At 42.2% G+C, this 26,824-nt stretch overlaps 1 protein-coding gene across 3 annotated transcripts; it reads right to left on the bottom strand.

Moving 5' to 3' along the window:
- Positions 1 to 405: 405 nt before the first annotated feature.
- C9orf72 (C9orf72-SMCR8 complex subunit) lies at positions 406 to 25,678 on the bottom strand. 3 transcript variants are annotated; one of them, XM_055599412.1, is made up of 12 exons: positions 24,342 to 24,604; positions 21,779 to 22,895; positions 19,718 to 20,203; positions 18,561 to 18,620; positions 15,800 to 15,895; positions 14,784 to 14,848; positions 13,336 to 13,408; positions 10,596 to 10,712; positions 5,904 to 6,139; positions 3,223 to 3,280; positions 2,264 to 2,373; positions 406 to 2,137 (listed from the first exon to the last, which is right to left on the bottom strand). In XM_055599412.1, the coding sequence occupies exons 3-12, from the start codon at positions 20,159 to 20,161 to the stop codon at positions 1,951 to 1,953; spliced, it is 1,446 nt and encodes a 481-aa protein (XP_055455387.1). In that variant the 5' UTR covers positions 20,162 to 20,203; positions 21,779 to 22,895; positions 24,342 to 24,604; the 3' UTR covers positions 406 to 1,950. The 3 variants fall into 3 exon arrangements, with proteins under 3 accessions (XP_055455387.1, XP_055455386.1, XP_055455388.1); XM_055599411.1 differs by lacking the exons at positions 21,779 to 22,895; positions 24,342 to 24,604 and adding an exon at positions 25,633 to 25,678; XM_055599413.1 differs by lacking the exons at positions 21,779 to 22,895; positions 24,342 to 24,604 and adding an exon at positions 20,572 to 21,334.
- Positions 25,679 to 26,824: the final 1,146 nt, after the last annotated feature.

Genomic DNA, 26,824 nt, shown 5'->3' on the forward strand with positions numbered 1-26,824 from the left:
TCAAGAATTATTTTCTATGTGAAATATTAATGTATGACTGGGGAAATCACGGCACACTGGAAAGTCAAGAAAAAGCTTTATTTTTTTAGACAAGGTCATGTAGCATCATGTGGCTCAGGCTGGTATTGAGCTCACTGTGTATCTGGGGCTGGCCTTGAACTTCTCATCCTCCTGCCCCTACCTTCCAAGTACTGGAATTACAAGCATGCACTATCACACTCGGAAGTTTTATTATTATTTTTAAAATGTAGGATTCTAACATCATTCATAATCTTTAAATATCTTCCTTGAAAAGAGAAGATTAAAAACAATGGTTTAGACTCAACACAATTGTCAGTGGAACAGGAAGCTAACCATGCTCCCTTTCACAGCATGATTTTTCCTGAATGAAGAACTAGAACACACAGAATTTCAAAGCTATTTTATTCAAAATTCCCCATCTAGGAGAAAAGATATATAACAGTGTTTACACATGCTTCAATAACTTATTTCACTGTACAACTTACATTCTCTATAACGACACAGTAAACCAGCAAAAGAAAACAATTAGCACTTAAATAAGACTCTACTGTGTACAGCAGTGAGTGTGGGGCTCTAACAGGTGGAATCTACACTTTTTGCCACACTGAGTGACTTGGAGTTCATAAGCCATCCTGGTCAGTGTGTATTTAAAATGTCTACACTTTTCTGATTTGTAATGTCAAAGCCACCATAACCTTTTAGAATAGAACAGTTTTTTCTTCCTAAATTTGTTGGGTGAGGAAAGGGCTCCATTTTTATCCCTTTTGTCAAAAATAAATATATATTCTCCCTTTTACGTTAAGTCCACAGTTTTAAATAAAAACACATTTGTGTTTGTGTATACTCCTACGTCAACAATGCTAATGCACAGAACTCTGCTAATCAGTACTCACAGCCAGCAAGATGGTCAAACATTACAGAAACAAAAACAAAGCACTGAGTTTGCTGTAATAGCACCTAGAAAGATAGCACTGGGGTCAGACTTGTCCTGCAGCTCCTGCGATGCAGGCAGCATGGAAAACACCAAAGAATACCGGCAGAAAAGTAAAGAAAGAGGCAAGATGCTTTCCTGATCTTGAAAGAGGATCTTATCAGCACATGTACTCTCTGACATATTTTACAAGGACCTCCAAAACGTAAGTCAGATGGCAATGACTGAGTGCTGAAATCTGACCCTCCACCAAGAAATGATATTTTCCAAGATTGGGAAAGGCACAGGAGGTGCACATTTTAATTTGGCTCAAAAATAATGAAAATTAACCTTTAGAGCTGGCAACAATAACAGAAACAAATGCCACTTTCTTTGACAGAACTACAATAAAGCAACAAAAAGCACAGCACGGTTCACAAAATTTGGTGAGCACACAGCTCGGCATCTCTATACAGACTGCATCAGAAAGACTAAGTCCACAAAGGAAGATCTAACACCTATTCCACCTAAACTCTGCTTCATCCTGAAGGCCAGGCAAGTTCCTGTCTGTGGAACTGAAAACCTGAGATGCTCCAATTTCCAGCTGTTGTAGAAGTATGCACTCCTACACACCATGGACCACCGAGGGGCAGAAAGTCAACTCACACTCAATCTGTAAGAGCTAACTAGGGCTTCACTGTGGTACATGTAAACCATGAATCCTAAGTTTCAAAAGAAAAACAAAAACCCCAGCAGTTATGGTCAAGTCCGTATCCCAGCATTCCCATCTGTAGAGACAGCAATAGTACTTAGGATAACTGTAAACATAAGTTCCCTAGGACAGTACATCTACTCTAGGAAAAGAGACATTCACTGCAGCCATGCACCTGACTCCACGTCCCGACCACCAGTGACAGGTGTAGTGTAACTAAGTCCCAAAGCAGGCCCGGGAGGGTGTTTCCCTGTGTCACTGTAACAGTACGTCTGATGCCGTGAGACACACACAGCAAACCACACACTTAAAAAGTCATTAGAACATCACGTTCTTGGACACTAGTGTAGAAAGGTCTCCCAAAGATGAAAGAGTGTAGGCCTGGCTTAATTTTCTCAGCCAGAGCCATTATTATGTTAAGATCGCCCTCTGCTGTTAAATCAAGATCTATCTTCAGGTTCCGAAGAGACTTGAAGGGCTTTTTCCCCTTTTGCCTAAAATGAAAACAACAACAACAAACAAACAAAAAAAGCAAACATTATAATACAGACAGTGTTCAAAGGGAGCAAAACAGAAACTTCAAATACATAAAGGTTTTCCCACAGAGAAGCTGGACTCACGTATCATCTTCTATGTATTTGATTAGTGTCAAGGCTTTTCTGTGAAGAAGGAGAAGAAACTGTGCAAGGAAAGCACTTCTGAGAGACAGGCCAGGCTTCAGATGGAAGACCTGCAGGAACATGAGACAATACAGTTCTGATACATTTTTATATAGCAGCTTCCATGACAATCTTGACAGGATGTGATACATACACATCATCCACTACAGACACGTCTTCCAACTCCCAAAGGCAGGACTGTCGTAGTGGCAAGAGTCTGGCAGCACTCTGACAGCTTTTGAGATTTACTATTTCATCAGTAAAAATGCACTTAGATTTTGCATTCTATATCAAAATGTCCTTATTTTATTGTGAAGAATCATCCTGGGACTTGCTTCAGGCTGTGTGGAGTGGGGGATGATGGGAATTTTGTTTCAGCGGATTGCAGGACTATCTTCTAAAACAGACCCAATCTGGAAGTTCCACTTAACACGAGGAGTTCATTGTCTCAAGGTCTGTCTCGGGCACAGAATCCTGGCCTGATTACCAAGATAGCATTATGTATTCTATAGACACCCTGGTATGTTTAGAAACAATTCCCATTCAATCTATCACCTTCTCCAAATGTGCAACTCAGCAGATATTTTATACAATTTAAACACAAGTATACTAAGTTTTAACAACATTTTCAATTTGATTAAGGCAAATAAAAGCATACCCCTCTTCTTCAACCAAGAAAAAAAAATCCTTATGGTACAGGGAAGTACCTGAAGCGACCACTAGCATGGGAAATGGGGCTTTTAACTGTTAGTATAAGGGCTTTCCCCACTAATAATCCAAAGAGAAATTCATCTACTGACTTTAGAGAGGCCCATAAACACTGTAATTCTTTGGTGCTTTGTATGTATTCTATATGGGGTATATTTTATAAGAAAACATGAGATGTCATTTTCTCTGGCAATGGCTGGTATCATGTTTACCTGGTCCAGGAAGGCTTTCACTAGAGTATCTCTGTGTAAGACATCTTGGAAAATATTCCTAAGAAGAAAACAGTTCAAATATTAAATGGTTTTACAGAGTAAATTTCCACAACCTCTCACCCCAGTCAAAAAGTCAAAGTTTTATAAACAGATATGTAAGAATACAGCTGTGTGTATTTGGAATGCCCACTTAGCTTGTATGAGGCCCTGGGTTCAATATTCAGTGCACACAAAACACACACATACATACACAGAGCGGGGGAGGGGGAACAGAGACCCATTTTAACTTAAGGGTACATTTGTACATTATTGCTGTACTTTTCTAGGCAGCGTAAGTTGAATATATCCATGACAGTCTGTCTGTCTGTCTGTCTGTCTGTCTGTCTGTCTGTCTGTCTGTCTGTCTATCTATCTATCTATCTATCTATCTATCTATCTATCTATCTATCTATCTCTATCAATGTCTTAGAATGCTCACCTTACAAGTTGGGCTCATGTCAAGTGACTTGCAATCTGTAAATACGAACCAGCAACCCAGTAAGTTATTGGTACCTCAGCGATGGCTGGTGTGTAAAGTCCAGACAAAATGACTAGTTGAGGCGACTTGCATCAACACACAGGTCAGAGCAGAATCTAACGGACAAGATTGTTTTTTTCCTCAGAGCCCATTCCCTTTCAGTGTTTTTCGTCCGGCTTCCCTCATCTATTGTATTCACGTCAGAAGAAAAATATAACGTTTATTACAAGAAAAGCAAAGCAAAGCAAGACTGAGACAGTAGAGATCACAACTGGCTCGGGACGGCAGGGAAGACGCACGCAGGGAAGCAGCATGGGTTTCTTGGATGTAGCAAGCAGAGAAGGAAACAAGCAGAGGGAGGAGCAGCATCTCAGAACTACTGGTTGGGCACTGACAGCACATTCACTGGAATCTGTGGACATGTTAGGATTTGTTAAGTCCAATTTCCCATATCTGTTTTACCGAATGAGAATCTGGATCACAAAAACAATGCAAAAGCAGAGATGATCTCCAAGGACAACTCATAGTTTCATGTATTACCAGTGACTGCTTTTACCTTGAAAAGGTTAAAATTAAAAATAGCTTAACTGGGGATGTGTCTCCGTGGTACAGCAACTGCCTGGTGTGTGTGAATCCCTGATTCAACTCCCTCCCCCCACCTGGGACTTAAAAGTGATTATTTAAAATATGCCAATACTATCATGAGTCCACAACAATAGAAATTAAGATATAGTTTTATGGTTGAAAATATTTTGACAATTTCATATTCAAAAGACTTACTTATAACTGAAAATAAAATTCTAAAATTCATGACATTATTTTTGTTATGCCAGAGTAGTTGATCAATTGCTTTTGTTAAATCAGCCAAACATAATCAAAAACAAAGACACTAACAGGGTTCAGATCCATTCAAGCTTACTACATTCCCTAAGAAGAGATTCTAAGCAATCAACTAAAAAAGAAAGACATGAACTCAAGTACATTCATAGTGAGGAAGATGCTAGCATATGGACTCCATGAGAAAACGTCTCCACGTTTTCCACAATTGCCACAAATTGTTCACAATTTCCACAATTGTGAACTAGCGACGTAAGATTTCAACTTGACCAATTCCTTCTCTGAAGCAATTCCTCTCAACGTTTCTAAGCAGTAATGAGCACAGAGAGCTGTGCGAGCTGGCTTCTTCTCATTCTGCAGTTACATGCTGGGGCCTCCGGGCACTGTGGTCTTATCTGAGCCTCTGGCCAGCAGTTGCCGTGGCTACTGAGGAGCACCATGTCTCCTGTTTTGGCCGTTCTCTTCTCCAGAGACACAGGACACACCCATTTGCTCCAAATTTACTGCTGCCTAAAACCCTTGAACCCAGATGACCACAGATGACATATTTTGAGTGTTTCTAAGGACTAGCATAATTTCAAGCCCTTAATTGATTCAAGAGAACAGTAATACTCTATCACAATTATTTTCAGATGTGAGAACACCATTTAAATGCTTTTTTGAGGTTTTATAATTAAAATTTATAATTTTTCTCCTAATCAACACTTAATTTTTGCCTTTTACTTTGCTAATCACATTTTTCAGTAAGAAAAAATAGCAAAATATACAATGGAAAGGAAAAAAGTCAATTTTTTTTTCTGTATTTTATATTCATACAAAAAAATTTGGGTATAATAGTGTTCAATGATGATTTAACACTGAATTTCTTTCCAGCAGTAGGGCCAGCACTTTCTGACTGATAATTATTAACCTTGCACTTCACTAAGTAACTAGTTCTGAATATACTTGCTAAGTATTTATTTTAAGAGGAACTCTTAACTGATCTTAGAGAAAATAATATCTTAAGAAATGAAGATTTAGGGAAGGTAAGGTTTCACATGTCTTTAATCCTAGCACTTGGAAGGCAGAGGCAGGTGGATCTGAGTCTGGGGCAGCTTGATCAATATTATATAGTGAGTTCCAGGTCACATAGGGCTGACCAGTGAGACTGTCTAAAAATAATAATAAGAATTTAAGTGTTAAAAAAAAAAAAAGTGGCTGCTTAAATGCTTCCTTAAGCATAATTATGCTTGTCGTATTTCTCTTCTTTTAAATACAACTCACATCGTTTTTAGTCCTAAGTGACAGATATTTTACATTATTTGACACCCAAGGCCGTGTCACGTACAGATCGGGAGTGAAGCTTTCATCCGTGTAGATGATGGTGTCCTGAGCCATGTCGTCTTCGGAAGTTGCCCTCCAGAAGGCTGCCAGCTCTGACCTCATGTATCTGCGCTGATTGTGAATGTGCTCGTGACAGGGCGGCATCTGCTTGACAGTGTTGACGTCCACGTCAATGTGCGTGGTGGGGTACGGGGCATACATGACTTGCCGGAAAGGGAGGACAAAGCTTCCAGTTGCATCCTGTCAAAACCAAGAGCAAACTCACTGGCCCCACGCCATTTTCAAAATGATAGAATAATTTTACCTCTTCGGTATCAAATGCATTTCATGCACTTACCCACCACCACCAACAAAAAATCCACAGCAGAATTAAAACTAGAAAAACAATTAGCTTCATTTATTTGTTTGTTTGTTTGAGACAGGGTTTCTCTGTGTAATAGCCCTGGCTGTCCTGGAGCTCTGCAGACCAGGTTGGCCTCAAACTCAGAGATCTGCTTGCCTCTGCCTCTGGGATTAAAGGCATGCCCCAACATGCCCAGCAAACCATTAGCTTCATACCATCTTTCATAACTTGTATCATTACATGCATGAAGTCCTTTTTTAGCCCCCTTTATATATTATACTTAAATTTTAAAATAAATACAATCCTCCCACTCAGAAAGTTGAGGCAGGTGGATCACTGAGTTTAAGGCTTAAGTTTTATGTCAGCTTGACAAAATCTAGCGTCATCGTAGAGGGAGACACAATACAGAAAATGCCTCATAAGGCTGGGCTGCAGGCAAGCCTGTGTGGTGTTATCTTAACCAGTGATTCAAAAGGGAGGGCCCAGCCTATTGCGGGTGGGGCCACCCTTGGGCTTATAGCTCTGAGCAAGCCATGGAGAGCAAGCCAGTGAGCAGCACCCCTCCATGGCCTCTGCCTCAGCTCCTTCCTCCAGGTTGCTGCTCTGCCCGAGTTCCTCCCTGACATCCTTTGAGATGAACTGTGATGTGGAATAAAGCTGAATAAACCCCTTTCTCCATAAGTTGTTTTGGCCATGGTGTTCCCTCACAGCAACAGTCTCACCCTAACCAGTGGGTATCAGGAAGACACAGTTACAGTGTCAATAGGTGGCCGCAGCCTAAAGGGCTGGGGCTGGGTTCCCCAGATGGTAGTACTATGTCGAATCAGCGTCCAATGTATGTTTCTTCCATAGTCAGGAGCTAAAGGTCCAGGAATCAGGGTGGAAATGAGAATAATTCCAGTTACCATCACCCCTCAGTGACCCACTAGAAAAATTTCTGCTTCCTGTTCCTGAGACTTTAACCTCTGCTGGCTCAGAAGTTTTAGGCCATTTTTGGCTTATGATGCCTTTAAGCCAACAGGCTAAGAAAGGAATAAGAGTATTAGGAGGGGAGATTGATCCAGATTAAAAAGGGGAATTGGACTTCCTTTCCACAAAGGAGATAAGAAAGATTATGTCTGGAGTGCAGTAGATCCTTTAGGGTGTCTCTTGGGTGAAACCATGTTCTGTGACTTAAATCAATGGGAAACCATAACAACCTAATCCAGCAGGATGACAAAGAGCACAGAGCTTTCAAGAATGAAGGCATGGATGACTCCTCCAGGCAAAGAGCCAAGACCTGTTGAGGCTCTTCCAGGGGTGGAGAAAATACAAAATGGTTTAGTAGAGAAGGCATCTATAAATACCGTCTAAGGCCATATGACCTTATGTCAGTCGAAGAAAAGAGGATTATAAGTGACATAAGTTCCTGTCATATTTTTTAGGAATGTATTTGTATAGATATTTGTGTTTTCATTCCTCAATTTATCATGCGATATAACATCAATTAAGAGAATATCAATGATTATCATATTTATGTTTGTGATACTGAAAGAATGTCCCTCAAAGGACATTGCCACCTATTTTAAACTTAAAATGAGTTTGCAGACATACAAGAGATAGTTATATCATATTAGGCATAAAGGTTATATTTCTAATTGTATGTGGGAGAGTTACATCATGTTTTGGTGTTATTATGACCAGGTTATTGTTTTCATTTGGAAATTAATCATGACACAGGAGATATGACTGTGTGTCAATGGGTGGACTTGTTTTTTTTTTTTTTTTAAAGATTTATTTATTTTATTATGTACACAATGTTCTGCACACTTGCACACGGTAAGAGGGCACCAGATCTTGTAATAGATGGTTGTGAGCCATCATGTGGTTGCTGGGAATTGAACTCAGGACCTCTGGGAGTACAGACAGTGCTCTTAACCTCTGAACCATCTCGCCAGCCCCATGGGTGGACTTGTGACGGCTACTTGGTTGTCAACTTGAACTAAAAGTCAGAAATGAAGGGCACATTTGTGATATATTTTTGCTTAATCTGAAGTAGGAAGATCCAGTTCTAATCCAGATCTTTGAGGAAGACACTCCTTTATTCTAGATCATCTGAGCTGGAAAAAGGCATGCCACTTAATGCTCTTTAAAAATATATTTAATCCAGATCTAATCTGGCCACGCCTTCTGGTGGGAAGCCTACGTAAGCACATGGAAGAAGAAAGCTTTTGTTTTCTGCCTGACGGCCCTTGCCTTGCTAGCAGGATCACTGGCATTGGAGCTTGCTTCTTCAGGATTCCAGTGTAAACTGAAGACCAACTGAGACATCCAGCCTCGTGGACTGAGCAACTACTGGATCCTTGGAGTTGCTGTTCACAGCCCACCATTGTTGAATTGGCTGGGCCGAGTCTGTAAGTCATTCTAATAAATCCCTTCTATATACACATACACATATGTGTATTCACTCTATACGTTTTGTTACTCTAGAGATCCCTAACACACATACACATACACACATCCAATCAACACACAACAGTTGTCGTATTTGCAGAATACAGTGTGACATTTCATCACACGCACACAAAGTGAGTGGTTCGCTCAGGGTGTTGTATCTGTCACCTCAGAGTTGTCATTTTCTTGTTAGGAACATTCCAAATACCCCTAGTAGACATTCTGAAAACCAAACCTAGAGATGGGGCAATGGCTCAGTAGCCAAAGTGCTAACTGCTGTGCAAAGCTGAAGACCTGGCCTGTGTCGGGACCACAGACCACATAAACCCCAGCTGCAGCAGCCTGTGTCGAAGGACGGTAGGAGCAGGAGGCTCTCAGGGTCTCACCGGCCAGCCCTTCTAGTCAAAGTTAGCCCAGTTTACTGAGAGAACCTGCCTAAAAAAACCTGGCGGAGAGTTAAAATGTAGACACCTATATCAAACTCTGCCCTGCACTAAACAGAAAAATGTAAGACTGTTAAAATTATTCCACAGTGCTACAGAGCACCGTCAGTTATCACTGTATGCAGCTACAGCCCCAAGCCTCTCTCTAGCCTCGCCCAGCACCCTTTCTAAGTTCTGGTAATCTCTATTTTGTCCTCTACTTGTATGAGACGGATGTTTTAACTTTATATATAAATGAAAACACACATTTATCTCTCTGCGCCTGGCTTATATTGCTTTGCACATGTCCCCTAGTGTCATCCATGTTGTAGCAAACAACAAACTTTCTCCTTTGTGACTAAATAGTGCATTGTGCACATGCACCATTTTCTCATCTGCTCAATTGTGGAAGGGCATTTCGAATGATCCTACATGCCAGCTATGGTGAACAGTGCTGCAGTAAAAATGGAGGTGCAGGAGTTTCATCCATATACTGATTTCATGTTCTTTGAGGGCTTGGCCAATGGTGGCAGAGCCAGATCATATATCTGATTGTTTGCTCATTGATTATAGCTCTGAACCTTGTATGTTCCAGGTGAATGCTCTACTACCTCCAATTTTTATTTAAACTGCCATACTGTCCTCCGCAATGGCAAATTCTGTTTTTAACATGGACTCTATTGCCTGCTTTTGGATCACTTCTCCCTGGCAGGGCTGCCTTGCTTGGCTTCAGGAGATGAGTATATGCTCAGTCCTGATGTGACTTGATGTGCTGGGGAGGGCTGATAAGGGGAGAGGGGCTCTCCTTTTCTTGGTGTGTGTGTGTGGGAAGAGATAGGGGAAAGGGGAAGGAGAAGAAGGGGGGACTGGAAGGAAAGGAGGGAGGGGGTATCCTTGCGATATAAAGTAAATAAATGAAATATTAAAAAGTACAAAATTTAAAAACAATGAGCCGATACCATCATGGGGAATTTTAATGTTGTAGGTGAAAATAAAGTGATTCTCTTAAATTTTTTTTTTGCTAATTTATAATTATCTGTTTTGTTTCTTAAAAGAATTAACTAAATTCAATACAAAAATTAAAAATATAAGTGCTAGAAACAGACAGTATGCATAAGCTTTAAAAACATTTTAATTTCTTAAGATGAGTAAGTGTGGTACATGTTCAAATGTACTCAGTAAGCAAAAGAAACATTAGCATGTCAGAGGTTCAGTCTGATTCAAGCATGTATTTATAAGGAAAACACTGAGGCTAGACACACAGTTAGAGGGAAGCCAGCGAAATATAAAAATTACCCCATCCCGTGTCACGGATGTGCCTAACTGTAAATCCATAAGACATATTTCATGCTCAGAACTATTAAAGAAAGCAGTCCCCAGACAGTTAAAAACATGATACATTAAATGCCAACAATACACTTTACAAAGATCCTCGTAATTATTTTAAAATTCGCATTTACTTGTCACATGACACATGCTAAATAGACAGCAAGTGTACCTTTAGCAGGCCTTGTACAAAGAGTCCCGATTCGTACTTAAAGGATGACTCTGCTTCACACAGTCTGGAGCACTTCCTCTCTGCTGGAGTCAGAAAAAGGCATAGTGTTCTCACTATCTAGAGAAGAAAAGATTCAACATTGAAATGTGAAAAAGATCATTGTTTGCTTAGAAAGAAATTTAAACAGACATTTTTGTTGTCATCACTGAAACAGCAAGTAAGGAGTGTTGTTGGTATAGAGTTCTTTTGAAATGTATACACCTTACCCTTGTTCATTCAATACTGATTTCTCCCCCACTCTCTGGTTTCAATCCAGATATTGCATTGTGATACTCATTCTAAGCATCCTGTCTCAACTCTGTGTAAACAGGCCAAAATAAAACATCTAGACATAATGTTGAGCTGGGAGGAGCCAGAGGACAGGAACAAGGGGAGGAGCCAGAGGGCAGGAAACGAGTGGGAGGAGCTGAGGGAGGAACAGAGCTGGGGGAGAGATCTTGGAACTATGTGGAGATTGACTGGACATAATATATCACTAAAAGCAAGTATAACGTGGGAAATCTAAATGTTAGGAAACTATGAGGGCTTGGAGGTTTAGGAGGGAGTAACTATTGCCCAGAATTATGTTCTAGGTTAACTAAATAAACCCAGTCTCTGTGTGGTGATTTGGGAAAACAGCTGTTTAGGACTAACAGCAGCATTACCAGAAGATAAATCAATAGCAAATATTAACCACCACTTACACCAGAGTGTCCCTTGGTTACCTGAACAGCACATGGGAAAAACACAAACTGCTGACAAAGGGATGCTGTGGCCAGTTAAGTTTAGGAAGAGGTTGTTAAATCAATTGCATGGTATCTCACAACTTGCTACATGCTGCTCTCTAAGTAAACAACATCATTTCCCAAATTTAGTTGAGCACAGAACCTTTATCTCAGAAATAACCTAATGTAGTAACTGACCATATGTCTGCCTAGCAACAACTGCTTCTCTCTCTCTCTCTGTGTCTCTCTCTTGGCTTCTCTGTGTAGCCTCGGCTGCCCTGGACTCGCTTTGTAGACCAGGCTGGCCTCAAACTCATAGAGATCCGCCTGCCTCTGCCTCCCGAGTGTTGGGATTATAGGCGTATGCCATCAAGCCCACTAACAACTGCTTTTCAAGTGAGCAAACAGCTCAGGAGAAGGGAGGGAACTGTTATCTGGTGCAACAAACTCCGTTACAATGAACAAGGACTGTCCAAAGGTTTCCACAGAAAAACTCCAGTACATTTCATCTGGAATAAGGGAATATGGTGGAAGAGCTGGCCTAGAGCTGTGCAGGGAAAAGAATGAAGCCGTGTAACTGCGGGAACTGTAAGCCAGAGACAGCTTGAAATCAGTGGTTTTCAACTAAGTGGTAACAACATGTCCTCAAAATGAAAAGATAAAAGACAAGCTATTCAACCTAAAAGAAGATAAAAGATGAAAAAAAATTAATAAATGAAGCCCAATCTATAGAGCCTTTCCCCCTTCATAAACCATCAAGATGGTTTCCCCATGGAAACCGAGGCTTTCAGCATCTCAAGTGGGTCACAAATGACAGTTCAATTGCCAAGCTAAAATTATTCTCTCATAAATGGCTGAATAAGAAATATAAACTTCACAAATTAAAGCTTCCGTAAGTACATGGAATGGCTCTCAAAAAAAATGCTGAGTAGTTTTGTAAAGCAAATAGCCATCCCTAACATATTTCCATGTAAAACTTTTTGAAAAGAAATTAGGTTTGTTACAATTGATATGAATGTGTATTTATGTGTCTTTAGTGTCTATAAAGATAGCTGCTGACTTTTGGCACTAACCATCATGAAATCTTTGATCAGGTATCTTGGCTCTCCCCAACCCCTGCATTATCTCTTTGGGGGAGCTACTCTGATGATATCGTGAAAAGGTGGTTTTGTAGTCAGAGATGTCTACATCCAAGCTCACATCTTTCCGTTCAGCACCAATCTTTCTACAATTCACCAATCTTTCTATAATTCACCAATCTTTCTACAATTCATCAATCTTTCTATAATGTGCTCCCCATTATGCACATGGTAAGAAACTCACAGTTTGCACAAATCCCCTCAGAAGCTGAGAATTATTCAATTTTCTCTTTTATATAAAGTATCTGCTCCTTGTTACTCTCAAATCTGTCTTAATATAAAGTTGTGCATATTCACTCTACACTTCACGGTGATACTCACCAATGGAGTTTCCTGTCACCTCACCTATCCACTAACAAAGTGTTTACTAGGTAAAGTCATACAGGAATAGTAAAACAGCTGGGAAAGAGAAGGAAAACATTTCAAAGAATTTCATTTAAAGGCTAGGCAAGGTGGTGCTCTTCATCTCAGTACTTGGGAGGAACAGGCAAGTGGACTGTGGTGAGTTTGAGACTAGCCTGGTATACTCAGTGAGTTACAGGCCAGCCTCAACTACACAGTGAGAATATCCCTCAAAAAAAATAAAATCCCATTTAATTTTTTTCTGAAAACAATTTATGATATAACTGGGAATGATCAAAATTAAGGTGTTGATTAAATTCTTACTCATTTTATTAGAGTCATTTTTGCTAGAGGGTGTCAGGGTAATCTGGTAAAATTACATTGCTTTCTTATACCATTAGGCTATTTCAACCGCAGCCCAATACTTAAGTGATAATGCATGGTATGCTAGTAGTATTAAAAGTCAGGTCATATTTGAACTATTAAATGAATTACCTTATTTACTTTCTCTGCACTGCTGCCTACTACGACCGAACAGCCACAGGTCTGCAGATGTGAACTGATGGCACTGCAGGTTGGTGAAAACGTTGGCAGGGTTAGAAACTCACAAACAAGAGAAAAACAAGTGAGCTTTGAAAACACAGCAGAGCTTTACTTGACAAACACCAAAGCTATCAGCATGATGAAAACGTTGTATTTTCTAAGGCCTTTCACAGACATCATGTTATCCTAGGACAACCGAGGGCTAATGTGACGGCTCACGGGTTAAGACACTCTTGCTCCCCTGGTAGAGAAGACCCAGAACCCACATGGTGACTCACAACCATCTAGTTCCAAGAAATCCAAAGCCTTCTCCTGGTGTTTGCAGGTACCAGGCACGAGCACAGACAAGAGTAAATACACTTTAAAGAAAGATACCTGAGTTAGTTAATAAAGTGCCATCATGTTACATTAATTTCTTTAAACACAGAGAACGCTGAAAACAATACATGTGTGGCTGACACTAGCAAACTCTGACATGCTTCTGAGTCCAGCCACTGCGACCTCTATGCTAAGCACCATTCACTGCCGGTATTTCACTGGGAGCCTACACGTACAGAATACAGACACTTCTCATTCTTAAAATCAAAAGCTGGGAACAGTCTGCAACTGTAAAGGACACGACCACAGGGATGAGGCAGACACGTGGGACGCGTAGTAACCATTCTGGCTTTCTTAGAGCACATATAATTGGAAGGCATCGGTGACTACTGGCTACTGGGTGAGCTGATGAGTCTGGCATTGTCTGAAGTGCTGTATATCATTCATCTAATTTGGTGTGATAAGAAAATGGAGGTACAGCTTTGCATAGCCTCACCAAGTTGACCCAGACACTCTGGTTTTTGGAGCCCACAATCTTAAGTATTAAATTCTGTAGTTACATGAAAAATACCAGTCTAAAATATAAATGATTTCCATTTCTAGACCTAAAGAATTCACAAAAATTTACAGTGCAACTCGATTTGATAGGTTTCTAAGGATTATATTTGATGAGAATTACAAGAGGAAACCTGACCCAAATAAAAGACCAGAATGTCTCTGGGTACTGTGGAAACTCAGCTTTTTTAAACTGTGGAAGAAATAACATCAGGTGTCACTACTACATGAGTAAAAATAATGCATGTAAGCAACAATTCACATGTACAGTGCTGTCCCTGAAGAACTGGAATAAACAGTTATTCTATTATTATTTTCCATTAAACCTTGTCACGGGGGAGCATTAGGATTTTATTCTGCAGCCAGGTACATAGGCTCATGCCTGTAATTCCAGCACTTGTAGAGGCAGAGGCAGGCAGATCTCTGTGAGTTAAGGACCAGCCTGGTCTACAAAGCAAGTCCAGGACAGCCAAGGCTACACAGAGAAACCCTGTCTAAGCATTGGAGAAAAGAAGTAAAGTTCTTACTTGAGAAGAAAGCCTTCATGACAGCTGTCACCGATGTCATCGTCATTGAGCACTGTATCAGCTATCTAAAAGTACACACACACACACCATCAGTCTGTTCCCAGTGCAGAGAGAACTCTTAATAATATGTATGCTGAAGTTGAGAGTCAGCTCGACACAGCACTCTCATTACGAGCACCAAGGAGCCCTGTAAAAGGATGCTGTGCACTTCTCATTAGAACAAAGGGGAGAGCTGGCCAGGCAGGTTAAACAACAATGTTTACAACCTCCCCTTCCTAGTTACCAGAACCCAGATACCAAGCCTGATGACAAGCCAGCACTAGGAACCCTGTCAAAGATACTCACACTTGGAAAAGGTGTGACTGAAACATCCTCAACAAACGATCAAAGAACTGGCGGAGAAGCTGGAGGGATGGCTGCTCTTTCAGGACTTGGGTTCAACCCCCAGCAACACACACATACTCACACTCACACACACACACACACTCACTCAGATACACTCAGCAGCTCACAACAGCCTGTAACTAGTCTCTGGGGGATCCGACGTCCTCTTCTGGCCTCCAGGACACTGTATACAAATGGTACCCAGACACATATGTAGGCAAAACACCCAGACACATGAAACAAAACAAAACAAAACAACAAAAATTACAGAATGAGGCAGCACCGAGAGCTTAATGGCACACTGCTCTGTTCAAAGGCACTCTACCGGATACTAACTGCTTCTATAAAGGCTGGAACTTCCCCTCTTCTAGGAAACAGAGACGTGGAAGTGTGAAACAAACTAAGTTTGATTTTATCAGAGATTGACTGATCAAAAAAACCTGTTAGGTCAGAAAATTCAGGATTTTATCTGTGCTTAGTGGATTAAAGTTGACACTTGTTACAAATGGTATTACAACAAAATTACACTATTAAAATAAGAACACGCACACACACACACACACACACACACACACACACACACGCGCGTGCGCGCGCGCGAGCACACACGCACACTCTCACACCGCACTTACATCTATCTCTTCAGGCACGCTGTGGGACTTCATCGAGGCGAGCAGCTCCATGACAGGAATGACCTCTCCGGTAAGCATGGGAATGATACTCTGACCCTGCATGAGACATAATAGGGTGACGGAGGGCGCAGCGAGCCAGGCAGCAAGAAACACTTCACATGGAGGCAGAGGGTAAACAGCCTTGGTGGGAACTGCTCAACACAGTTCCCAAAAGCCTACCACTCAGAAACACCTGTCAAGGATTTTCATGCTCTTTGCACTTATTTTCGCTCTTTTAGGAATAATTTTCTTTGGTGAGTATAGTTTATGCGACAATTAAACTACAATGCCACAATCAGAAAGGATCTCCTTTGAAATTTAAGATATAAAAGCCCTTGTTAAAGGCCATTATTAGATTTTCTTTTAAAAAGCGAGAAAAGTTAAATATGAAAAGATGTTGAATCCTTAGGAAGGAATTCATCGGGAGGTTCCTCTCAACACCGAACCTTCACATTCAAAATGGGATATAATCTATCCAACTGCACACTGAGGTTACCACATAGAGTAAGAATCAGCAAGACAGACGAGTCTCCTCCAGAGAACTTCCCAGATTGTACTACCCATCTTTAAAACATCCCTTTGAATTTGTATTTTCTGGCATCCAGTTTTCGGCATAACTGCAGCATGTGACATGAGTGACCCCACTTACTACCATTTGTGATCACCTAAACGAGAAGCTGAAAGTGACATGTGTCTATCAACCTCAGCTGAACATGTTAAAATTATTAATCACTTACATATTAATCTCAGCAAATTTTCTCTCTTTCCTTCCTTCCTTCCTTCCTTCCTTCCTTCCTTCCTTCCTTCCTTCCTTCCTTCCTTCCTTCCTTCTTTCCTTCCTTCCTTCCTTCTTTCTTTTCTTTTTTTAAATCTCACCAAATGGCAAAAGTTTTACTTGGTTTCTAAATTTCTTTATGTTGAAATGACTCCTTATTACTCCAGAAATGCAGTTCAGAGGTTGGTAAAAGGGACTTTACTCTTGGATTCCCTGCTTACCTATCAGCAAGAAGTAAAGGTTAGACCCTTTAGTGTGAGGTCTTCTCCTAGATTATTTCAGATGGCCCCAAAAGCTACTTACCATACTTACTAGTGTAACACAATCATTTTTATAAAGGTCGTTTTATGTTCTTTTGTTCGTTCATTTTGGGGTGCATGTGGGCATGCATGTGTGCATTGCTAGGGATCAAACACGAGGCTGGGCAAATATTCTAACACTATACTTTCAAACCCTCAGAAATACTTCAATTTTTTTAAAGTATCACTGTTAGTCATGCTAATGAAAATGAGAGTAGAGGCCACATGGCCATGTTTAAAGACTGATGTTTTACAAGGAGAAATAATGATGGTGGGTGGCACATCCGGGTAACGGGAAGAAGCGACCCTTTCCTGATGTCGAGTCCCCTCTATTGCCAGCTCCCCAGAGGAGCTTGCCCTGCCCCACACTGAAATGGTCCCCCTTTAATTTCTATGTGGGAAGGCATTTTGCCACATTTGAAACCTCTGGTGTCCCTCAGGTCATCGAGAGCCACAGGATAAACACGGCTTCTTTCCCTAGAGCCGGTGTTACTAGAAGCTGAGTAGTAAGAAGACGAAGGGTATTACTGGCAAATTTCAACATTCAAACAAGCAAATCTACCATGGAATATAGTCTTGAGTTTTAAAACATAAACCTTTAAAGAAAACTGTGTACAGCTGACTCTGTACCCCTGGACTGATCGATAGCTCTGGGGTGCACCCCTTCCCGTCACGCTGCAGCTCCTGTTAAAATAGTCGCAGAAGGAATACCTTTTAAGAACTGTACGTGCATAAGGCTTGCACGGGTTTGAGGCGGATGAGGTCTCAGTGCCGAAGCAGACACAAGCCTCCATCCCTCACCCACTCACTACCTCTAACTGATAACTGCTCACAAATGAAAAACCAACCTCTAGAAGTATCACTGGGCATACAAACCACTCTTAAGGCCAGGCTCCTGCCCAACAATAGGTGGACAGCACAAACACAGTCAATGCAATTTTTAGAAATTCTTTACTTATAATACTGTGTCAGGGATTTTTTCCCCCCTTACATATATATTATGGTTTCCAGTTTGGTATTTTTATGGAATTTCTGTGTATGCAAATGCATGTCTGTGTCTATATGTGTTTCTTAAGCTTTTTATTTGGTTCTCTTTTCTTCTATTTATTTATTGTGTCCTAGTCTGGAATGTTTTTCTTTTATGTAATTTTACATATACTGTTATTATTTTAGATGCCTGTTTATATCCTAATGAGAGAGAAAGAACAGGCATAGACTTGGGTGAGTGGAGGATCGGGGAGGAGCTAGGAGATGGAAACCATAATCAGAACATATACTATTACAAATTCTAGCTATAATAAATAAATAAATAAATAAATAAATAAATAAATAAATAAATAAATAAATAAATAAATAGTATGTGATTTCTCACTAAGAGGAAATGATCCCAAACTTATTCTGGCAGATTGAAAAGGGGTGGCCAAATATTAATTTGTAGATGCAATATCCTTTTTTTTTTTTTAATTCAAGTCTTCAGATTTAGGCTGCAGAATTTTTCTTCAGTTCATTGTATGCACCTTCACGAGAATTACTCATTTTCAGGCTCCCTGTATCAAAATAATGCATCTTCTGGCCCTCACCAAAAGTACCCGCCAGCTTTCTATAGACATAAGCAAAGGAGAAACGGAAGCCTGTGGTATGCCTCTACCTGATCTTCCAGTCTCTCTGTGCCTTCCAGGACAATTTTCTGGACATTTTCTTGCCTTTCCTAAAAAAGAAAATTTAACAAATCCATTTTGATGCTTGTTCATTTTTCAATGTCAACACGTTCTATCGTGTGTAGGTTCACAGGAAAATACTTTCTATTGCAGGTGGGGAAAAAGGATGGAGACATGCTCTCACACAACAAAATATAATCAAAGTGTCCTTTATTCTACAGTAAAGAGATCATCTAGCAGGAAACAGTCCACATAACACCTGCAGTTTCAAAAGACAATAACTACATACTATTCAAACTAAACAAGACAGACTTGCATCTGAGAAACAGAGGAATGATTATTTTAGTTTGTTTATTTATGAGACCAGGTCTCACCAGGTATAAAAGGCTGGCGCTGAGCTCAAATCTCTCTGCCTCAGTTTTGAACACTAGGATTACTTGCCTGTAAGACTACCTGCAGCTAAACGTTTTGAATATCAATGATCTTTATTAAGTATGTCAGAAATAAGGAAGCCTGACACAGGTATAACAGAAAACTATTCTTTTAAAAAATGCTATTTCCCCTTATAAGAGGTTAGAGGCCTTACAAAATCAGTCATGCTTTAATGGACTTTCAGGATAATATTAAACTAGAAAATAGGAAGGAAAACTGGGTTTGTTCTTTAGATATGCTGAGAATGCCCAGCAATGTAAATATCAGGAAAGAACAGTACTTCCTGTGGCTAACTTAGCAGACTGAAAGAAATAATAGTTCATTTGGTCCATCCTCTCCATTTTACAAAACTGGAAACTTGGGAAAGCAGCTTAGTGTGGCTGGAAGGTTACAGAAAGATTTGAATGTTTATACTTTTACAGTTATAAGTAAAACACAAAGTCACACGAGAAAAAGAAAACAGAAAGGATTTAGAGTCAACGCTTCCAGAACAAGTTCAGACTAAACGTTTAAGTCCTCTAAGCTCTAACACTATCCCATCTTCCATTATCACTCTGAAGACTAGGGTCATGAGACCGGATCTTTTGGTGCCCAGAAAACACAAACTAATAGTTGTCTGGTGACAGTTCCATACAATTTCCAGAGCGTAAATGTAAACAGACCGGAAAAACCTTTCCCTGGCCAGGTTCCCAGCAGCAAGCTCGAGAGCCCTTACCTTATGCATCCATATCCTTCCTTTCCGAATAATGTGTGTCAGCCTGTCAACACACGCTCTATGCAGCGGGAGGTAGAAGCTAAGCTCTGTCTGTGGAAGTATGATCGACAGTCCGTAAGTGCTCCGGTCTCCGTTCCAGTTTCCGTCGAAGATTAATGAAACAATAATTACTCCTTTTTCCGATAAGACAAAAAACTTTACATCGATAGCCCCACTCTCAGCATTTCGAAGAATTTCTCCATTTAGAGTGTGGTTGGCAAGAAAAGTTATCTCTCCATCACTGAGAAGTACCTGTTCTGTCTTTGGAGCCCAAATGTGCCTTACTCTAGGACCAAGAATATTATCCCAGTAAGCAAAGGTGGCTGCCAACAACGGTGATTCCCCACTTAACGCAATCTCTGTCTTGGCAACAGCAGGAGATGGTGGGGGGCAGACAGTCGACATCCCTGCACCCCAGCTCTCACATCATCCAGATGCTTGCAACAGCTGAACAGGGACACACAAAAACAGCGATTAGTGTAGCCGTTTACAGACACCCCCCCAAACCCAGCTGACTTTAAAATGTTATATACCAATGTATAACATATATAAAGCTCATATTATCGCCAAATGCATAGTCTCACACAGTTCTAATGATTGGATACTTGATGCTTAAACCTTTTCAACTAAAGAACAAAAAAGGAAGGGGAGGGCCCTGAGCAAGTGAATAGGACCTTACTTGCAAAAAGGTTCAGTTAGGTCAAAATGGGCCCTACTAGGGAAGGATGGGCCCTCACCCAGTGACTGCTGTGCTTAAGAGCGGGAGTGAACATTTGATCTGCAACAAACTGGTATCCATAAATAACTGTACTTACAAGGTTTACCTACTGGGCTGGCCACACTGTTCCATAGCCCAGGCTCCTGGCAGCATGAGCGATGACCTGAACTCAATCCCTAAGATCCATATGGTGGAACGGACATAACTGACCCTCAGCATGGTCCTTGCACAGCCAGCCATACTGTGGGGCTCTAATCTGTCTCTCTCCTGCATCTTGTCAAGAGTTTAGAGTCGCATGCGAAGGAGTGACTTCTATATTTAGAGTGCTGAGTGAGTGTTCTTAGCATATTATGATCAGGCGTACAGAACTCGGCACAACACTCAGCTCTACACAATAGTTTACCAGGGGCTCTTAAATGTACACGTTTAATTTCAGAAATTCACTTAGCTATTTACTTTATAAAATGTGTCAATTTAATAGTCTGAACAGACTACAGAATATAGAAGTTATACAGCTTGTTTAAGATACTGATTATTTTGGATACAATGGGAAATGTCAGTCTTCATTGAGGGAACAGAGAAATGTAATTTGAATTGAAACGGTAATGGTGCTATTGTTGTCCTCATTAACAACGGCAAATTGGAGGCCAGCGTGACAAATTAACTGAACACACAACCATAAAATTACATTGCAAACTCATTTCTTCTCCATTCTTTCTTTTTGTTTGAAAAGGTGAATAATTATAAATATAATACTACAATTCAAATATTCCATCATTATACTAAAAGAAACCCAATCCTTAAAGCAGTATTGAGCCCCAGAGCATAATCCTAAATTATGGGAGAACTTTTAAACCTGGTTGTGAAAATTAAACTATTATATGCCGTTAACTTTATTTAGCCTCATTCCTAGTATAAGTATAAAAAAAAAGAGAGAGAAAGGACTAAGAATCATGCTGCATTGTTTCGCTTCAAATGAAGCCTGTCCCAAAATAGTAGTTGCCTCTTACTCCCAGGTATGAATTCTAAGACCCCACTGAACGTCTTGATTGCAAAGAGTACCCATAATATTTACATTTTATTTATTGTAAGTGGCAGTTTACAAAAGAGGCACAAAGAGATTAATACCAACAAAATATAATCATTAACAGCATACCAGAATAATAATGAATTATCTGAATGTGGTCTGTTTCTGAAATATCTTGTTAGATATTTCACTCTTCTTCCTGTGATAACAGACTACATGGTAAGCTGTGACGTGATGAAGGGAGGTGAAGGGCACAGGCCGTTAGCTGACTGCTGACCTTCTACGTGTCAGGATGACCTGCTGTCTGGATGATCCTGGACCACTGAGCCAGCAGATAGGACAGCCCTGGTGGTTAGAAGGCAGGGGGAGGCAATGGCTCAGCAGCCTCCACAGCTGAAAGGTTTTCTGCCCAATTCTTTTGGAAAAACACGGTATTCAGAAGTTGGAGTCTCTTTTCAACTCCTCCATTTGTTGCTGCAGCAGTTCGAACCTTCTGGATGACTCTAGGCTGAGCTGCCTCTGAGGTCTGTGTTCCATCGCTCTGTCCTTTACTGCCTTTGCAGTTTCATAAATGTCACCGCATTGCATTTCCACGCCATACCGCAGGCTGTTTCAGTTTCTTCTTCCTTCTTTTTCTGTAGATCAGTGAAAAAATTCGAATTCCTCATTTGTGAAAACCTTCCAGAGGCCTTCAGCATTTCTGTATGTCAAACATGCCAGCAAAGTCTTCAGCAACTTGGGTTGCAACTTCTCTGTTAGGTTCTATGTTTCTCTAGTTCATGTGTAACCCTGCACCAGCGCAGCTATCTTGTGAGTGGCTTTGGGTCACTCACTCCCGAAGAACTTTGCAATGTATCTATCTTTACGTGTGCTTATGTATTTAATTATTGATGTATACCTACTCTTATTTATTATGTATATTAAATTTTATGTTTTTCCCACATGCATCTCTGTGTATCACATGCTTGCCTGGTGCCTATGGAAGTACCTGGGCCCTGTGCATGAGCAAGCACTCTTGGCCACTGAGCCACCTTTCCAGCCCCTTCAGAACTTCGGCTGAAGTCTATGAATAAGCCTAAGGCTTTAGGTATAACATGCTGGCAACAGCTGATCAGAACATGGTTTCCTGATGATGTCGTTCACCCTCAAACTCATTTTTTTTAAAAGATGAATTATTTATCATGCACTGTGCTTAGTGCTTTGTAAAATTAACACAACAGCAAGGCCAGCATAACTTTTTTCCTTTCTTGACAATTTCACACAAGATTTGGTCTTCCCGTGGACCTTAGTAATAGCAGCATAGTTTCCCCCAGTTATGCTGAGTACTTTTCACACAAAAGTACTCCATGGCTTCTCCTAAGCAAATCCACATCATCAGCAGCATTCTCCACTTGCTATGAGGCAATTATTAAGAAAGATAAGGGTTAAATACAAGTGACCTCAAAACTCAGATATCTACTAAGCTGGTAGCGAGCAGGGGGTACACCCAGCGTGAGCACCACTGACAGATATTCTGGACAAAGGGATCAGCCACGCTCTGGGCAGGGCAGAGCACATGGCGCAAAAAAGCACCAGGCTGCTCTGAAACTTAGAATTGCTTATTTTAAGAGCACAGTATTTCTGGACTGTAGTTGACTGCAGATGAAGTAATGAAAAGGAGAAATTACTATAACCTAAAAAGTAAAGTATTATAGAGAAGTACATTTAGGGAAGCTGTGTGATTTTACTAACACTTGAGGTTAGAGTTGGTGAAAATCCACATACAGACTCCCCCCCCCCCCCCCCCAAGACAGGGTTTCTTTGTGTAGCCTTGGTTGTCCTGGACTGACTTTGCAGACCAGGCTGGCCATGAACTCCTAGAGATCTGCCTGTGTCTGCCTCCCCGAGTGATGGGATTATAGGCATATGCCACTGAGCCTGGATAAACTCACACACTTGAATCTACGTATTTTCTGGCTACCCCAGAAGGTTAAAGCCACACAGTCTTTGGCGCAAGGCTCACCACTCTCCAAAGCTCAGGGTTGATGAGTAATAAAGCGTATTCACGTTAATAAGCATGTTAACACTACTAGCAGACTGGCACATTTGAGCCTTTTTTTTTTCTCTTTAAACCTGTGCCCCCCCCACCCCCGCCACAAAAAAAATCAGCTACCATTTCCCAGGCTGCTTTGAGGAAGTTCATTTGCCTACTGCTACTTGATGCAGAAGTATACAATCATAAGACTCCCACTTCTTGTGGGGGGAGGGGGGGACATGGCCATCTACCAGCCCTCTCAGCCACACTGGAGCTAACCAAGACCATTGTAAAGATAATGGACTTATTGGAAAACCAGCCACTGTCACTCTTTACAGATTTCCAACGTCAGTCAAGGCTCACACACTCATTCATGATACCAAGCCTGTGCCATCTCTCATAGATTTAAGTTTCTCACTTTGGCACTATTCAGTTAACATGGGAGTCTAGGGCAGGCTCAAAAGACAGGAGTCTTATTCACTCAGTCATTCCCTGAAAGCAAACACTGGATGGCCAACAGAGCCAAACAGACTATTTTGCCAACTTGTCAAGTTGTATTTACATTTCTCTCCCGGAACATTAAACCTTTAAGGTACAGGCCGCTCTTATTTTCGTGTTGTCTGGAGTAAGAGCTAGTCACCTGGAGGCACTTCCCAACTGATTCAGTTTTTCCACAGCGCCAATGTTCAGTCAGCGTGCCAATGTTCAGTCAGCGTGTCTCGGACAGACATTAGTTCCTCCTGGCCCACAGATTAGTTTAAGTCTGTAAACTACCTGTAGTAAACTTTCATCCAAAATCGGTAAATGAGAATTTCCAGAAGGATACTTTGTAGGTTTTAACCGACACGCCCACGGCGTGCAGGGTGATGAAATCGCCTGGTTCTGCTCCCAGGTTGTGATTCACCCTCTGGTCCAACACATTAGTGCTCTCCATAGTGTCTGCCAACGGTGACTTCTCGGGCTTCCCAGGGGCCCAGGTGATCCTTGTTTCACTTCACCCGGGTGAAAGGACAGTGAGCTACACCGAGACACAAATCACGTTCACAGAACTTTTGTGACAGCGTTGTTGCACTGGTTCTACTCCATCATTAGTTACTTTTCATCTCATTGTGCCTGTTTTCTAAACTTTACCATAGACTACGACATGTAAAGAGGGAAAAACACCTTCATTCGCAAGAGGGTATGTGTTGGTGCTACCGGAGGTTTCAGGCTTCCTTGGGGCCTTCTGGAATGTCGTCTTTCAGATAGGGGAAGATCACTGTATTTCAAGTATTCTGATTCCAAATTACTACTTTTCTCGCTCTCATCCTCTCTCCACCCTGTGCTGTTTTTCTAGTGATCCTATCTCAAATTATTTCCCAGTCTTTGGGGGGGCCTTTCGTGCAAAGTAAAAAGGGCAAAAGTAGTACTGACGCAGGCTGTGTACTCGGTTTACACTACTGGTTGATCCGCACACCAGAAAGGGCAACCCGTCACAGGCCAAGGCCAATGCACGATTTCCCTCCTTTTCGTAACAGAAGCCCTGGTCAGACAGACCATGTGTGGACAGACTAACAATCAGTGCGCTTCTCTGCAACCGATTACCGTCAAGTGATGCCCAAGTCACAATGGTCACTTCCTTTAATAAGTCTGTGCAACCGCGGAACTGTGAAGCAACCCGGTCACGTCCCGCAGAACTGGGGAACACCGCGCCTGGAACTGCAGCCCACACAACTAGACGTCGGCGCTCCCGGCAAACTTCTGCGCAACCCTGCCAGGGTGCTGTCCGTCCCTACCCCATCCCACCCGCGCTTTCTCCGGCCGCGCGGGGACCCCCGCCTGCGCCCAGGTTGTCGCGGGGCCAGGCCCCCGGGGCCCAGGCTTGTGTCGGCGGAGGCCGCGCCCCGCGGTTCTCCCGGCGGGTTCCCGCAAGGGCCCGGGAGAAGCTGGGTTCGGGGATCGCGGGCGGACGGCGGAGACGAGGCCCATCCTCATCCCCTCCGCGCTGCCGCGGCCCCCGCAACACCTGCAGAGCCAAGGGCTCTCTCGCTCAGGGGACAAGGAGGAGGTGAGCCCGGCGCCGGCCAACGCGCACACGCCAAAGCAGCAGCCCCGCTCCGCCCGCGCGTCTCACTCACCCACTCGCCGCGGCGCCTCCACCGCCGGCGCAGGGACCGCAACCGCAGTCCGCGCCCGGCCCCGCCCCGACCACGCCCACCGCCCGCATGGCCCCGCCCCCAGCCCACGGCCCGCCCCCTTCCCGCAGGGCTCCCTCCGCGGATCTGGGCGATCTTGTTCTCTTCTTTTGTCTTCTGTCACCCTCACGGAGCCAAGCTCCGAGCTGAGGCAGCAAGCACGCGCCTCCCCGGCTCGCCCTTCCTGTTCTGTCTGGAGAGCACGCCCACAGAGAAGGAACGGGCAACTGGGCTGGCTGACACTTCAAGCGCCATCTTTCTCGCGGGCGGAACCGGTGCCTGCTCGACCCGCCTCTGTTGCCTACTGGGGCCCCGTAAGTTCCGGCGTTGCATTTTCAGTTTGCGTTTGCTCTGGCTTTTCCTTGACGCTCCAGTGGCCCGAGGCGGGGCGGAGGCTGCCGTGTGTTACATCTTTTCTTCCAAGCGCTGCTCAGGAACTATGTTGGCGGAGCCTCAACCTAGATAGACAGTGCCGTTTGCGTTAGGGAAACCTGCTGGGCCCAGGAAGCGTAGTTAATGGTGATAAGTAGTTTTGGTTTTGTCCGCAGGCAGGGGGTGGTCAGCCACTATTTGATAAAGGAGTGGATTTCTTTTCTGTCACTGAACTACCATACGTTCAGTTCACAACAAGCACAATTTGGTAATTCCTCCCCTTCTGCGTAGTCACCGCGTTTTCTTCATTTTTTTTTTTAAACTTTGGGGAAGTTAATGCACCATTAAGTTTCATGTATTTAACCTTTTTGATTTGTAAATGTGTTATGGTTTTTCACTACAGATGAGTAGCTTCGCGTTTTTCAGGAGGTTGTCACCATAGAAAAAGAAAGGAATAACAAAATACCTCTCAAGTCAGCAGCACCTTCGGTAAAAACAGACCCCTCACTGTATTGTATACTTTTTAACTCAGCAGTTGCCACATATCAAATTCTTACGCTGTTTTGTACTCTGCTCTTCAGTCTACACAAAGAATTATACTTCGTTTAGCAAATACACGGAAATGGAGTGGAATCGTGTTTGGAAGACTAGGGTTAACAGTGAGATGCTGTAGGCCAAAGTGGGTGAATCTCTCTCTCTCTCTCTCTCTCTCTCTCTCTCTAAGTGGGTGAATCTCTCTCTCTCTCTCTCTTACACACACACA

This window comes from Psammomys obesus, unplaced genomic scaffold (assembly GCF_907164565.1).
Source record: "Psammomys obesus unplaced genomic scaffold, mPsaObe1.curated_primary_1811, whole genome shotgun sequence".
Lineage (NCBI taxonomy): Eukaryota > Metazoa > Chordata > Mammalia > Rodentia > Muridae > Psammomys > Psammomys obesus.